The sequence below is a fragment of the Puma concolor genome, chromosome C2 (assembly GCF_028749965.1).
Source record: "Puma concolor isolate L17-30 chromosome C2, mPumCon1.1.hap2, whole genome shotgun sequence".
Taxonomy (NCBI): domain Eukaryota; kingdom Metazoa; phylum Chordata; class Mammalia; order Carnivora; family Felidae; genus Puma; species Puma concolor.
Window position 1 is genome coordinate 137,517,685 of NC_141675.1, and position 16,770 is coordinate 137,534,454.

The following is a 16,770-nucleotide window of genomic DNA, read 5'->3' on the forward strand; positions in this document are numbered from 1 at the left end:
TCCTTTCTGCACCATCAGCATCAACAATACAGCATGAATGCTGACCTGAATGCTATTGTAGAGATATTTAGTTATTATCACACTTTTTTTTAATGTTTATTTATTTTTGAACAACAGAGTGTGTGTAGGGGAAGGGCAGAGAGAGAGAGGGAGACACAAAATCTGAAGCAGGCTCTAGGCTCTGGGCTGTCAGCACAGACCCTGTTGTGGGGCTCGAACCCACAAATGCGAGATCTTGACCTGAGTCAATGTCAGATGCCTAACCAACTGAGCTACCCAGGCACCCCAGTTGTTATCACACTTCTAAAAATGTAAAAGACAATTCTACTAATATAATTAATTTTAAGAGCATCATTTTGTCATTTAATTGAAAATCATAAAAGTGCATTAAATCAAAATTTATGCTGTACTTTGAAATTTAGTTTCTATTATGGATGCTATTGATTTGTTTATTGCAAACAGTACATTTTAGTAACAGTTTCAACATGTCCAAAATGTGCAGCATATACAGTTTTTGCAATGTAATTAGTTAGAAATTGGGGAAGCTTAATTTTTAAAATTGAATTGTTCATGAAAATCTATTTCATACTCTCTATGTCTTGAGCAGTTTCTCTTCATAAAATGTTCTGTAGTTGTGTGAAGAAATTAAGTGCAGTTAATCAGAAAGAACATTATGGTTTGACACCTAATTTGAAAGCCCTGTCTTGAAGCGGTGAATAATTGCTTATAGAATTACATATACTGATGAGAACTCAAATAGGAAATCCATTTATGCTCCAAGTAGATCTCAGTATTGATGTAAGTCAGGATAGTATTGTCTGTCTTTTTCTGAGAAATATTTCATAAAAGTATACATATAAATTGGTTAAAATGTCTACTTTCTTGTTTAGTTTGATAGATTAAAAATAGTACAATAGCATTAGAACGAATTATCTCATTATTGTAAATGGCACGCAGATCAGTGGTCTTAAAGTTATTTTACTGTGCAACCAAGTCAGTCCTGTTGATATAAATACAGACGTAAACAATAAAGTTTTAAAGCTTAAAATTAACAACAACAAAAAGTACCTGTAAGAAAGTCCCAATGGTGTTTATAAAATGTTTTTCATCTCTATTTAATCTGTGTTCATCTCTTTTTTCAGTGCCGCCAGCGATCACAATGCCTCAGAAATCCTTTAATGCCACAGCAGAGAGAGGAGAAGAGATGACATTATCCTGCAGGGCCTCTGGCTCTCCCGAGCCCTCTATCTCCTGGTACAGGTAGGTTACAGATACATATCCTTCTGGCTTGTGTCCAGGATCAATCTCATGGAAAAATATTTCTGATCTTATTTTATCAAGAATAAGAGCATTCTTTGGAGTTTCATTTGAAGTTTATGACAGTTTTGTTTTTAGTTAAATTGTAAAAGAGATTAACAGAGTGATTTAACCCAAGTCAAAGACTACACCCATTACACTGGTTATTCTTTCTAGAATGCAGGTTTCCGCCCAAAATGGGCCCAGGACGCCTATGACTGATTCAGCCACATTAATGTTACTGCTAGAGACTAAATGGAAATAGGAATGCTAGCATTAATGGCACCATTGTTGTATGTATATAAAAGTGTATTTTATTCAATTCAATTATATATTTTCTTTATGGACTGTATTATTCAGAAAAAAAGCTAATTATGTGCAGTTAAAGTTTCATAAATTTAATGTCATTTTTAAAAAGCTTACTTCATCAAATGAATAAACACTCTATCCTAAGTCCATTCTTTAACAGTTTACTTATATATATATATATTTAGAATTATTAAATGTTACTTCATTTTTATTAACATAAAACAGATATCAACGTTGTCATTCTTTTAGGTTGTGGCTTTAACTGTTAAAATGGAGACAATGAAACTTTACAGATGGACAATTTTATAAATTCATACTAGTTATTAATTCGGGTTACTACTTAAGCATAGCTACAAATATTTATATAATCTCTTCTACACTTCACAAACCAAATAGTGTAAGAATAATCACAAGAAAACAATAAGTAAAAATATATTCCACATTGTCAAAAAAGGGCCAATTGTAAGGATTAGGTTAAAAAAAAACTGTTAAAGAAGAATAATTGCAATCCAATTTTATTTTATTCTGTCACTTCCTGGACATTTACTGATATTCTGCAAGTTCCAAACCTTTATCCATTTAATATAGCAGGTAGCAATAAACGAGATATTTCTTTAAATAGGTGTTTTTAGATGTTCTTTGCAAACTGATTCCTTTGTAACATAATGTTGGTATTTTTAAAAGGATTACACATCAAACATTAACATATTCACCCCAGATAATAATCATGTATCTCAGAGACTTCTGGTTTCTAGTGTGTATCTTAAAAGAGTCAATATTACATCTAATTGCAGCACAGAAAAGCTCTTGGACCATTCATTACAATGAACAAATATTGTTCTAGAATCTCATTCTCATCATTATATCTTTCCAGAGAGACTTCCTTCTGTTTAAATTTCTGTCTTAAAGTTCAACATTTGTTCAAAATTCTCATATTTAAGTGGAAACATAGTTATCACACAGGCTAGAAAGATCAGATTCTGAGGCTAACATAATGAATCATTTAAATCTACATTTTTTAATCTTTATATCTTCATATGACATTAGTTTAATGTCTATAATGGTGTAAATAATAATTGTTCTATTCTCTGGATATTTAATATATAATGGGCGAATGGAAGTATATGGTAGTGACATTGACAGAGTGAAAATTAGTATTGGAAGTTTTTATTTTGACATATTTATGTAGGGCTATAAGCATGTAATCCTTGCTAAAAAAAAGTTTTAAAATCCTATAAACAAAAGTAATGTAGGGAAGCAGCCCAGCGAGAAGGATCCAGACTACCTGTTGCACAGAGATACTATATCCAAAGGAAATAAGTGCAGCCAATAAGGGAAATAGTTGAGGACCAAACAGTGGGGGAAAATAAGAAGTTTTCACAAAGATAATCAGGAACACTTGGTGACGTGAAAGCTGAAGTGGGAGAAGGGGCAGCTACTCTAAAATATCTCTCCCCCTCGGGGCGCCTGGGTGGCGCAGTCGGTTAAGCGTCCGACTTCAACCAGGTCACGATCTTGCCGTCCGCGAGTTCGAGCCCCGCGTCAGGCTCTGGGCTGATGGCTCAGAGCCTGGAGCCTGTTTCCGATTCTGTGTCTCCCTCTCTCTCTGCCCCTCCCCCGTTCATGCTCTGTCTCTCTCTGTCCCAAAAATAAATAAACGTTGAAAAAAAAAAAATTTAAAATATCTCTCCCCTTGTGCCATTCAAATGGTTCTTCTACATCTGTTGAAAATACCGTATGGATTTTTAGCATTAACCCAAGTAGATCAGTGAATTCCATTGATTTCCAAATGTTAAAATAATTTTGCATTCCTTGGATTACACCCACTTGATTATGCTATATTGTCCTTTTTATGTATTGCTGGAGTTACTGTGCAGATAATTTGTGAAAATTGCCACATTCACGGTTATGAGAGATATTGTTTTATTGTGTTCTTATTCTTGACTTGTGTGGGATCAGGGAAACACTGAATTCATAGAATGAGTTAGGGAAGTGTTTCCTCTTTGGTTTTCTGATAGAGTTTGTATATAATACTAACTATTTTTTACTAAAATATTTGGGAAAATTTACAGTGAAACCACCTGTGTTAGAACTTCCCTTGTGTAGAGGTTTAACTACAAATTCAAGTTATTTCACAGATCTGGGTCTATCCCAGTAATACCTTTGTCTTTAGTGGTCTCTTGTGATGTATATCTTTTCAGTAATGTGTCCATTTCATTCCAGTTGTTTTTACTAGCTTTAAGTCATTTACAGTATTCCCTTGCTATACTTTTTTTACTTTTCAAAATTTTTATTTAAATTCTAGTTAGTTAACATATAGTGTCAAATTGGTTTCAGGTGTAGAATTTAGTGATTCATCACTACACATAACACCCAGTGCTCATCACATGTGCACACCTTAATACCCATCACACCCATTTAGCCCATCCCCACCCACCTCCCTCTAACCACCCTGTTTGTTCTCTGTCGTTAGAGTCTCTTAATGGTTTGTTTCCGCCCCCCTTTTTTTGTTTTTGTTTTTTTCCTTTCCTATATGTCCCTCTGTTTCATTTCTTTAATTCCACATATGAGTGAAATCATATGGTATTTCTTTCTGTAATGGCTTATTCCACTTAGCATAATACACTCGAGCTCCATCCATGTCATTGCAAATGGCAAGATTGCATTTATTTGATGGCTGAGTAATATTCCATTTTACATATATACCACAACTTCTTTATCCATTCATCAGTCAGTGGACATTTGGGCTCTTTCCGTAATTTGGCCATTATTGATAAGGCTGCTGTAAACATTGAGGTGCAAGTGCTCCTTCAAACCTGTTCTTGTAATGTTATTTTTGACATTGGTTATTTAGAATGTTGTTAATTTGTTTCCAAATATTTGAGTATATTTCATATATATTTCTGCTACTAGTTTCTAACTGAATTTCTTAATTGTCATAAAACATACTTTGTATAATATCAATTTGCTTAAATTTATTGGGTCTCATTTTATAATCTAAATTTTTAAATGTTCTTTGTGCACTTGAAAAGAATATATATTCCACTGTTGTATGGAGTAGTCTCTAAATATCAAATAGGTCAGCTGGTTGATTAATATTGTTCACATCTTCTATATCCTTAATGATTTTACAAGCATTGTCTGTTTTTCTGTGCTCAGTTCTCTCTGTTTTGTTTCATGTCTTTTGAAGCTCCGGTATGTGTTTATACATTTATCAACACCATATCAATATTATAAAATTATTAAAGGAATTTGTTTCGGAATAAAACGATATCAGATAGAACTTTCAGCCCTTTTTTTGTTTTTGCAAATTTTTATGTCTTCAAGTTCACTAAATTATATTGATATATTTTCAAAATTGTTGATTATGTTTCTTTTGTAATGTTTAATCTACTTTCAGATCCACCAGAGTATTTTTAATCCTTCTGTTTTTTATCTCTACACATTTGATGGAGGACTTTATTTCCAAGGCAAATTGGTATATAGCATTATTAGTTTCAGGTGTAAATCATAATTTGATTTTCATATAAATTTCAAAGTGATCACCGTAGTGAGTCTAGTTACCATCTGTCACCATGCAATTGATTCCCTTCACCCATCTCACCCACCCTCTAATTCCTTTCCCCTCTGATATCTACCAATCCATTCTCTGTATCCAGGAGATAGTTTTGTTTTATTTGTTCACTTGTTTTATTTTTCAGCTTCCACATGTAAGTGAAATCATATGGTATTTATATTTCTCTGTCTGACTTGTATCACTTAGCATAACACATTTAAGGTCCATTTGTGTTGTGAAAAATGGCAAGATTTGCTTCCTTTTTATGGGATTTTTCCAGTTTTTTTTTTTTTTTTTCTTGTAACTGATTTCTAGTGTCATACCATTGTGGTTAGAAAAGATGCTTGGTATGTGAAATATCGTCTTAAATTTATTGAGACTTGTATGTAGCCTAATGCCATTTATCCTAGAGAATGTTCCATGTCACTTGAGAAGAACATGTATTCTACTACTTTTAAATGGACTGTTCTGGGGGCGCCTGGGTGGCGCAGTCGGTTAAGCGTCCGACTTCAGCCAGGTCACGATCTCGCGGTCCGGGAGTTCGAGCCCCGCATCAGGCTCTGGGCTGATGGCTCAGAGCCTGGAGCCTGTTTCCGATTCTGTGTCTCCCTCTCTCTCTGCCCCTCCCCCGTTCATGCTCTGTCTCTCTCTGTCCCAAAAAAATAAAATAAATAAACGTTAAATGGACTGTTCTGTTTATATCTATTAAGTCCATCTGGACTAATGTGTTGTTTAAGGCCAATGTTTCTTATTGATTTTATGTCTGGATGATAGATCTGTTCGTGTAAATGGGGTATTAAAGTCCTCTACTCTTACTGTCTTGCTGTCAATTTTTACCTTTAGGTCTCTTAATACCTGCTTTATATATTTAGGTATTCCTATATTGGGCACATAATTATTTACAAATGTTATATCCTCATTTTGTAATGACCCCATTACCATTACATAATGCCTTCCTTGTTACATGTGTAGTACTTGTTTTAAACTCATCATTTTGTCTGATATAGTATAGCTTTGTTTTCATTTTCATTTGCATGGGATATCTTTTCCTATCCCTTCACTTTGTTTTTTAATTATTATTTTATTTTAGAAAGAGAGAGAGAGCACATGTGAGTTGAAGAGAGGGGCAGAGGGAGGGAGATAATTTTTAAGCAGGTTCCATGTTCAGCATGGAGCCTGATGCTGGGTTCAATCTCTCATGACCCTGAGATCATGACATGAGCCTAAATCAAAAGTCAGATACTTAAGCAACTGAGCCATCCAGGCCTCCCTCTATCCCTTCACTTTAAATCTCTGTGTCCTTAGATCTGAAGTGAGTTTCTTATAGACAACACATCAATAGGTCTTGTCTTTTTCCATTTAGTCACTTATCTTTTGATTGGAGAATTTAGTCCATTTGCATTTAAAGTAATTATTGATAGGTATGTACTTATTGCCATTTTTTTTCATTGTTTTCTGAATGGTTTGTAGTTCCTCTCTGTTCCTTTCTTTTTCTCTTGCTCTCTTCCCTTGTGGTTTGATACTTCTTTATAGTGTTGTGTTTAGATTACTTTCCCATTATCCTTTGTGTGTCTACTAGGGTTCCCATATAACAGACAGTGTAGCATTTTATTCTAAGTTGATAGCAACATAATTTTGAATACATATTAAAGACTCTAGATTTTTATTCCCCCACCACATGTTTTATGTTTCTGATGTTATATATTACATCTTTTGTGTGTGTGTATACCTTAACAAATTATTATAATTATAGTTGATTTTACATTTGTTTTTTAACCTTCCTTGTAAATTTTTAAGTGGTTGATCCACTATATTTACTGTAAATTTGGCTTTTCCAATCAGATATTTAGTTTCATATATTTTCTTGTTACTAGTTAGTACCTTTTATTTTCAGCTTGAAGAAGTACCTTCACCATTTCTTGTAAGGCTGGTCTAATGGTATGAAATCACTTAACTTTTGGTTGTCTGGAAAACTATCTCTCCTTTATTTTGAATGATAGCCTTGCTGGGTAGAATATTCTTGGTTGGCAATCTTTCCTTTCAGCACTTTGAATATATCATGCCACTTTCTTTTGGCCTGAAGAGTTTATGCTGAAAAATCAACTGATAGTCTTATAGGCACTTTTATGATAGTCTTTATATGTATCATGTTGTTCTCTTGCAAACTTTAAGATTTTCTCTTTTTCTTTAACTGTTAACATTTTAATTATAATGTGTCATGATGTGGATCTCTTTGGTTTCATCTTCTTTGGAACTCTCTGTTCTTTCTGGGCCTGGATGTCTCTTTCCTTCCCTAGGTTGGTTAAATTTTCAGTCATTATTTCTTAAAGTATCCATTTCTCTTTCTCTTCTCCTTCTGGGACTCTATAATGTGAATGTTATGCCACTTGATGTTGTCCCATAGTTCCCACAAACTATCTTCACTTTTTAAAATTCCCTTTTTATTGTTGTTTTTTTAGTGGTTCTCTTTGGGTGAGTTCCACTGCCCTGTCTTCCAGGTTGCTGATGTGTTCTTCTGCCTCATCTAAACTGCTGTTGAAATTCTTTAGTTTAGTTTACTGTATTTTTTTTAGTTCAGTTATTGTATTCTTCAGTATTGTGACTTCTGTTTGACACTTTCTTACATTTTCTGTCTCTTTGTTTGAAGTTCTCACTGTGTTCATCTATCCTTCTTCCAATTCAGTGAACATCTTTATGACCATTACTTTAAACTCTTTGTCAGGTAAATTACTTATCTCCCTTTTATCAAGGATTTTTTTTTTTCTTTTCTGGGTTTTGTCTTGTTTTTTCTTTTGGAGTGTATTCTTGCTTTCTAATTTTCCTTTTCTCCATATTTTTGTTTCTGTGTATTCATGGAACAGCTACCTTTCCCATTCTAGAGGAGTGCCCTTGTGCACATGATGGAATTATGATTCAACCTTGCCTGAGTTCTTGGTTGACTCTTACACATTTGTGCTTATCTATGTAGCATGATTTATTTTTAATAAGGTAGAACCCATGGGTGGAATGGGAAGCTTGCTATTGCAGGGCCCAGGGATACACAGCATGTGGGAAGAGTGAGCCTGTTGGCTTCAGAGAGGCTGTGAGGGAGCCTGGAGGGAGCCCAGAACAGGAGTGAGCCAACTGGAAATAATAAGACTGGCAGAGTTCATGGGCAGGGCAAGCCAGGCAGCTGCAGTAGGACTGTGGGAGAGCACAGGGGTGGAGAAGCCCTACAACACTAGAAATGTTGAGTGAGAATTTAAAAATGGTGCCGACCAGCATCGTCCTACAAGGTCCCTGTGTCTCCAGCACATTCTTGAACATTAGCTAATGAATCTCCGTTGCATATAGAAAGGTGCTTTCAAAATTGCATTTTTTGTAGATTCCTGGCATGAGTAAGTCTGGGTAAGACTTTTTTTAAAAGCAAACTTTTCATTTTCCATAGCCTTTTGGATGTCCTGGATGTAAGCCCTTTTGCTTTGCAGAGTCAGCTGTTTTGGGGTGTTCATTTCTACAGTGTAGGTCCCAAGGTTTGGGGGTGCCTGATATAGGGTATAAAACCTTCACTTCTCAATAAGAAACTGTTATTTTAACAGTATTTTCTCCTAACTTGATAATCTATGTCATTTCTGGATCTTTTTAATTGATTGAATTTTCTCTTTGTTATGCGTCATATTTTCCCAGTTATATACTATCCTGGTAATTTTTGATTGGGTGCAGATATTAAGGATTTTATGTTTTGGAGTGGTGATTGTTTTTGTATTTTCTTACTTTGTTTTTAGATACAGAAATAGCTTGGGAAAAATTTGATGTTTTGAAGATTGCGTTTAGGCTCTTTTAGTGCAACTACAACCTGGGATTAATATGCTTCTGTGCTTGAGGCAATATTCTTCTAAAAGGGGTGACTTAATGTCCTGCATTTTAGGAAATTTCTCTACTCTGGATGGTTGATATGCAAATTATTCCTGGTTCTGGGATTGTTGTGCTTTATCTTTTCCAATGGTTATTTCCCTTTCTTTGGAAGGTCTTACTAGCATGCAATTACTGATAAGTATTCAGTTAAAAATTGGTTAGGAACACATTGCAGATCTCTCTACTATCTTTCTTGTGTAGCTCTTTTTTCTTACATTCACTGATCCACAAATTCTAGCTACTTTAACCACTTCCTACTGAGAACTCTCCCTAGCTGTGTTTGGGCTCTCCTTCTGTGAGCCGCAGCCTGGAAACACTCTTCAAGTACCAGGATATGGTGGTCTTCTGAGGTCACTGTCTTGAGCTACTTGAAAACTATTATTTAATCTGTGTCTAGTGTTGTTTGCTGTTTACAATGAGAGGGTATATATGGTTCCCTGTTACTCCATTGTGGTTGAAAGTGGAATTATCGTCCTTTCTTTATCATTTCCACTAATTCCATAATTCCATGATTTCATTCTCTCTCTCTTTCCTCTCTCTGTCTCTCTCTCTCTTTAATCTACATCCAACTTAGTTACCATAGAGTGCAACAATGATTTCAGGGGTAGATTCCTTAATGTCCCTTACCCATTTAGCCCATCCTCCCTCTCCCACAACCCCTCCAGTAACCCTCTGTTTGTTCTCCATACTTAAGAGTCTCTTATGTTTTGTCCCCATCACTGTTTTTATATTGATTGGCTTCCCTTCCTTTATGTTCATCTGTTTTGTATCTTAACGTCCTCATATGAGTGAAGTCATATGATATTTGTTTTTCTCTGACTAATTTCACTTAGCATAATACCCTCTAGTTCCATCCATGCTGTTGAGATTGGCAAGATTTCATTCTTTTTGATTGCCAAGTAATACTCCATTATATATATATATATATATATATATATATATATATATATACACAGACACACACACACACACACACACACACACACACACACACACACACACTACATCTTCTTTATCCATTCATCCACCAATGGCAATGGACATTTGGGCTCTTTCCATACTTTGGCTTTTGTTGATAGTGCTGCTATAAGCATGGGGGTGCATGTGTCCCTTCGAAACAGCACACCTGTATCCCGTGGATAAATGCCTAGTAGTGCAATTGCTGGGTCATAGGGTAGTTCTATTTTTAGTTTCTTGAGGAACCTCCATACTGTTTTCCAGAGTGGCTGCACCAGCTTGCACTGCCACCAACAATGCAAAAGAGATCCTCTTTCTCCGCATCCTCGCTAACATGTTGTTGCTTGAGTTGTTAATGTTAGCCATTCTGACAGGTGTGAGGTTGTATCTCATTGTGGTTTTGATTTGTATTTCCCTGATGATGCGTGATGGTGAGCATTTTTTCATGTGTCGGTTGGCCATCTACATGTCTTCCTTGGAGAAGTGTCTATTCCTGTTTTTTGCCCATTTCTTCACTGGATTATTTGTTTTTTGGGTGTTGAGTTTGATAAGTTCTTTATAGATTTTGGATACTAACCCTTCATCTGATATGTAATTTGCAAATATCTTCTCCCATTCTGTCGGTTGCCTTTTAGTTTTGCTGGTTGTTTCCTTCGCTGTACAGAAGCTTTTTATTTTGATGAGGTCCCAGTAGTTCATTTTTGCTTTTGTTTCCCTTACCACTGGAGACGTGTTGAGTAAGAAGTTGCTGTGACCAACATCAGAAAGGTTTTGCCTGCTTTCTCCTCAAGGATTTTGATGGCTTCCTGTCTTACATTGAGGTCTTTCATCCATTTTGAGTTTATTTTTGTGTATGGTGTAAGAAAGTGGTCCAGGTTCATTCTTCTGCGTGTCGCTGTCCAGTTTTCCCAGCACCACTTGCTGAAGAGACTGTCTTTATTCCATTGGATATTCTTTCCTGCTTTGTCAAAGATTAACTGGCCATAAATTTGTGGGTCCCTTTCTGGGTTCTCTATTCGGTTCCATTGATCTGAATGTCTGTTTTTGTGCCAGTACCATACTGTCTTGATGATTACAGCTTTGTAGTATAGCTTGAAGTCTGGGATTGTGATGCCTCCTGCTTTGGTTTTCTTTTTCAAGATTGCTTTGGCTATTTTGTGTCTTCTCTGGTTCCATACAAATTTTAGGATTGTTTGTTCTAGCACTGTGAAGAATGCTGGTATTATTTTGATAGGTATTGTATTGAATATGTGGATTGCTTTGGGTAGTATTGACATTTTAACAATATTTGTTCTTCCTATCCAGAAGCATGGAATCTTTTTCCTTTTCTGTGTGTGTCTTCTTAAATTTCTTTCATAAGCTTTTTATAGTTTCAGTGTACAGATTTTTCACCTCTTTGGTTAGATTTATTCCTAGGTATTTTATGAGTTTTGGTGCAACTGCAAATGGGATCGATCCCTTGATTTCTCTTTCTGTTGCTTCATTGTTGGTGTATAGGAATGCAACCAATTTCTGCGCATTGATTTATATCCTGCAGTTTTGCTGAATTCATGGAACAGTTTTAGCGTTTTTTTGATGGAATCTTTTGGGTTTTCCATATACTATATCATGTTATCTGCCAAGAGTGAAAGTTTGACCTCCTCCTGGCCAGTTTGGATGCTTTTTATTTCTTTGCATTGTCTGATTGGTGAGGCTGACTTCCAATACTACTTTGAATAACAGTGATGAAAGTGGATATCCCTGTCTTGTTCCTAACTTTAGGGGGAAAACTCTTAGTTTTTCCCTATTGAGGATGATATTAGCATTGGGTCTTTCATATATGGCTCTTATGATCTTGAGGTATGATCCTTCTATCCCTACTTTCTTGAGGGTTTTTATCAAGAAAGAATGCTGATGGTATTACTATCAATGAGTTTATGTTTGTGCTTAATTGATTTGTATATATGGGAGCTTTCACATTGGGAGCATAAATGTTTACAATTATTAGGTCTTCTTGGTGGATAGAGCCCTTAATTATGATATAATGCCCTCTTCATCTCTTGTTACAGTCTTTTTTTAATGTCTGTAAGTATGGCTACTCCAGCTTTCTTTTGTTGACCATTAGCATGATAGATGGTGCTCATCCCCTTACTTTCAATCTGAAGGTGTCTTTAGGTCTAAAGTGGGTCTCTTGTGAACAGCACAGAGATGGATTTTGTTTTCTTAACCATTCTGTTACCTTATGTCTTTTGATTTAAACATTTAGTCCATTGACGTTTAGAGTGAGTACTGAAAGATATGAATTTATTGCCATTATGTTTCTTGTAGAGTTGGAGTTTCTGGTGGATTCCGTGATTCTCATACCTATTTTCTTGTGCCTAGAAAAGCATTACTTAGAGAAGTGGTTTGAGTTTCAAGTATGAGCTTATATAATTCCACCAGAATTCTTTGAAAGTCTTTTGCACACATGCCATTCTCCAGAAGTGGATTGTGAATAATAACAAGTATATTCTATATCACAAGTTTGTTAAGAGAGAGGAATTTAGAAACTATTACTTTGGTTAGTTCCCTTGCTGATATTTTTAAATTAAGTTCTTGAAGGGAACATAGTCTTTATATACTTATTTCCTCTAAATCTCTTCTAGATCTACCCATCCACTGCAAAGCCCAAATCATAATTTTTCCCCATGAAAATTAGAAGTATTTCACTCATCTTTTGCCTTTTCTCCTACTACAGTAGATCTCTCTTTCCCCTACTTAACATACAAGAAGTTATGAATAAATTCATTAATTATATCTACCTTATCCTCTGTTACTGCCAGTCATATTATCAATTCTTCATGATAGGTAGCCATGTCTCACTCATTTGCCGTACTTCAAACATTTATCACAATATTTCACATGAGGTAGAGAAACAACCCTCTTTATGAGAAAGAGCACTAGAATTTAGTTATTATGCTTCTTATATTACTGTGTGAATCTAGTTGTCTTCATCTGTGAATTAAGGGGTGTGAAAATTATACTTAAAATTTTTGTTTTCTAATCTGTGAATGATGGTGGGAGTGAAAATAGACATCTATGAGCTAATTGTGAGCTTTTAATCAGGTAGAATTTATAGGGAAAGTGTATTATAAACCACAGATTGCTTAAATTTCTATGTATTATTATTATTCTTACTGTTGTTTTGTTATGGTTATACAAATTAGTAATTTCTACTTGGCTAGTGTAAGAAATATATCACTAATTACTATGAAGGCTATATATATTACATTCTGGACAAAAATGCTGGAATATCATATTTCATTGTTGTTAGTTTTAGATTCATAAAATATAAAAATATATAAAAATACAGCAACATATATATCTATATATATAGAGAGAGATATCTATGTATCTATATATGTATATATATAGGTATACATTTGCTTTTGGTATTTTACAAACCCTACTTTTGGACCCCACTCTTACGATATTTTTGCACATTTCATGATATCTTTAGAGATGTCAGTAGAAACTGGAAAAACAGATGCTAATGAGTCATAGAAAGATAAGTATTGTATTAGGATACGCACCATACCTAGCTTTTGGGTAAGTGAAACCAGAATTCACTGGAATGATCATTTAGTGTGTTGAAGAAATGTTCTCTCATTCTAGGAATTTTTTTTAAATAATTTTTTCAGATATTTGTTTTTAAATTTAAACTTGTGTAGACAAATAGATACCCCATCCTCTAAGGACAGATCCTAAACGTTTTACATCCATGGGCCTTGCAATCAATTCAATCATTCAAAATACCATTATACAAAAAAAATATAGAAGGAAAACTAAATAGAACAAAGGAGGAGGAAGAGTAAATAAGGAGAATAAACTTGAATGGAAGGGAATATACATTACAAGAAGGTTCCACACATATTAAGGGGAACTGTGGAAATTGCTTAAGATTTAAATATATTTAAAGTATTTTTTACTGTAAGTATTACAGGCAAAAATTGAAAAACATTGTTTTAACAGACAACACAAACTGGAATTGGAAGAGAGTGAAGACTATTTCAGTTCAGAAAGAACTTGGAAAATATTGAAAATTATTGATGTCTAAGAGGGAACATATCTAAGAAAAGTGATTTCTTCTCATTAATGAATTAAGTCATCATATTCAGCATAATTTCTCTAACTGCATTTGCAAATAATTGTTTCATCTTACCCCTTTATTGGTAATACTTATTTGCAATATAAATTGGTAATGTATTTAAATTGCATTTACTTTGAAACTTCTTTAAGGGATATTTCCATAGAAACTATCTTAAATGTGTCCTAGGGACCTAGTAAATGTGTGTTGACTCACCAACATAAAAAGTGTATATAGAATTAAGATCAGCAACACAAAATTTTTTTGCTAATAAGGTAAAAATTGAACGAATGTGCTTTTTTGCCGAAAATGAGTGTTGTGATTTCAACATAGCTCAAAAGTTACTCTTGTCTCTAAATCCAAAGCAGTTTTCAAGTATAATTTTAATGCCTAGTAATTGACTTTTCACTGAGCTACTAAAAGTACACTTGTGATTGGAATATAGCCTTGTCTATCAATAGCCATGAAATGATTGACAATGAGTGATCAAAAAATTGAGTACAATCTCCTTCTGAGTTATGAAGTCAGATTTATGAAGATCAACCTCTGTTTTCTTCTTTAGGAATGGCAAGTTCATTGAAGAAAATGAAAAATACATATTAAAAGGAAGCAATACAGAACTCACTGTCAGGAACATAATTAATAGTGATGGGGGTCCTTATATCTGCAGGGCCACAAATAAAGCAGGAGAAGATGAAAAACAGGCATTCCTCCAGGTCTTTGGTAAGTATTATAGCATAGTGGTTAAAATTATGATGTCTAGAGGGAGGTCTGAGTCAAATTGTACTCTGTTACTTATATGTCACTAACTTTCCAAAATTAAATATCATTTCTCATCTGAAATATATTTTAGCATTGCAGCTACCAGATAGAATTATTTTGAGAATTACATGAAACGATACATGTATATTCTTGTAAAATATTGGCTGACTCATAAGAGAAGATGGAAGAAATTTCATTTAAATTACACATATTGGGATCCGTTACAATTTATATATAATATGGGTTGGTCTTCATAAATCTTTAAGTGACACATATTGAGATTAGTTGTACTTTGAATATACTTCAAAACAATACCTCTATAAAGCTGTAATTAGGAAATGTCTATGTGTAACCATTAGTAAATACTCCTTTTTTCATTTTTTTAGAAGGAAATATGAATATCTTCCATATTTACTAAGAGCCATATTGCCTTCTTTGGGGAACTTACAAAAAGTAGATAACTAGTAAGGGTTTTAAAATTATTATGATTGATTTAGCTTCCATTTATGTTTGTAAGAAGAAAAGCAATTTTTCTAGTGTATTTAGAATATATCATTAACAACCATAATACTAAAAATTAAATGCACTAATAATAATTAATATGTTTTCTCCATTTTTCAAAACACTTATCAAAATGATTTCACAACGAAGGGCAGGGAAAGGAAAGAAGGAAGATTCTTTAAGAGTAAGAAGGACAATGGTTCATGCAGAGGAAAAAGTAAACAAACTTAAAACTGTTAGAAATTATAGGAAGCCCTTATCTTGTTATAGCACTATTCCTCACTTAACAAGGTTGTTCTCTTTAAAACCTACACTAAATAAATATGACTCAGTATAAAAATAAATTAATTAATTACAAATGATAGTTTCTGAGATAATCCCAAAAGGTAGATATTCTCAATTTGCATCAAAGAGCTCTTATGAAATATTAGGGTTTTTTTCTTATTAGGATGGCAGTGAATGAGAACAGAGATAAATAATAGAATGTTTCTAATACTTTCATCTTTTCAAATAGAAAATACTGCATGGTATTCTACATTGCTGTTGTAATCACTTTTGTATAGTAACACTGAACAAATTTGTATTATGTTTGACACAAAATCAAATATATATGTAGTAGAAATCTACCTAAATCCATTAAAGTCAAGGGAGTAAACACTGAGTTAGTAAAAAGTATATATGCCATATTTCCTATAATAGGAACCTAATTTTCTAAGATTAAAACAACTTATTTCTATTACACGATTAATTCCATTTAAAGATTAAATAAACTGTTACTTTTTTTGAAATAACAAGTGCTAGCTTTTATCCCTTTGTGGTGTACCAAAATATAAGTACAGATAATACGGTTTTACAATCATAAAGCTCTGTGGTGTCATGTAAATTTGTGGATAGACATAGCTTTTAATATAAAAATAATTTAAATTAGGAGACATTTTTTCTCATTTTTGAAGTCATCATTATAAAGAAATTATTAGCCAAAATACCTAAAGTATTGTTAAAATAAACTAAGATAAAATAAATCAATTGGAATATCAAAAAATAACATGTATATATACTTACTTCATAAATATTTTAAATATTATGCATAATTATACTTCATACATATTCAAGGTATAGTCATCATTTTCCTTCTTTGGTGAAATCATTTTTAGAGCATAAGAGATAATCACTGAATAAGCTGATGTCACACATAGACACACACACACACACACACACACACACACACACACACAGAAACATAGATACTCTGAGACTTTTAAACTGGAAATTTTAATTTTATTGCATTAAGAGAGGGAAAAAATAATTAAGTGTCTTTTAAATTGCAAAATTTTGAAAGGAATCATAATTTGTATGCTGGTTTCTAAGCCACTTCAAATTATTTTTCTGA

At 33.8% G+C, this 16,770-nt stretch overlaps 1 protein-coding gene across 2 annotated transcripts in view; it reads left to right on the plus strand.

The window, feature by feature from the left end:
* The window catches only part of NCAM2 (neural cell adhesion molecule 2), a 526,095-nt gene that overhangs the window by 337,842 nt on the left and 171,483 nt on the right, over positions 1-16,770 (plus strand). For both annotated transcript variants that reach the window (XM_086675772.1, XM_086675773.1), the window contains exons 6-7: positions 1,143-1,260; positions 14,680-14,840. In XM_086675772.1, coding sequence (XP_086531898.1) covers positions 1,143-1,260; positions 14,680-14,840 — 279 coding nt within the window. The remainder of the gene's footprint in view (positions 1-1,142; positions 1,261-14,679; positions 14,841-16,770) is intronic.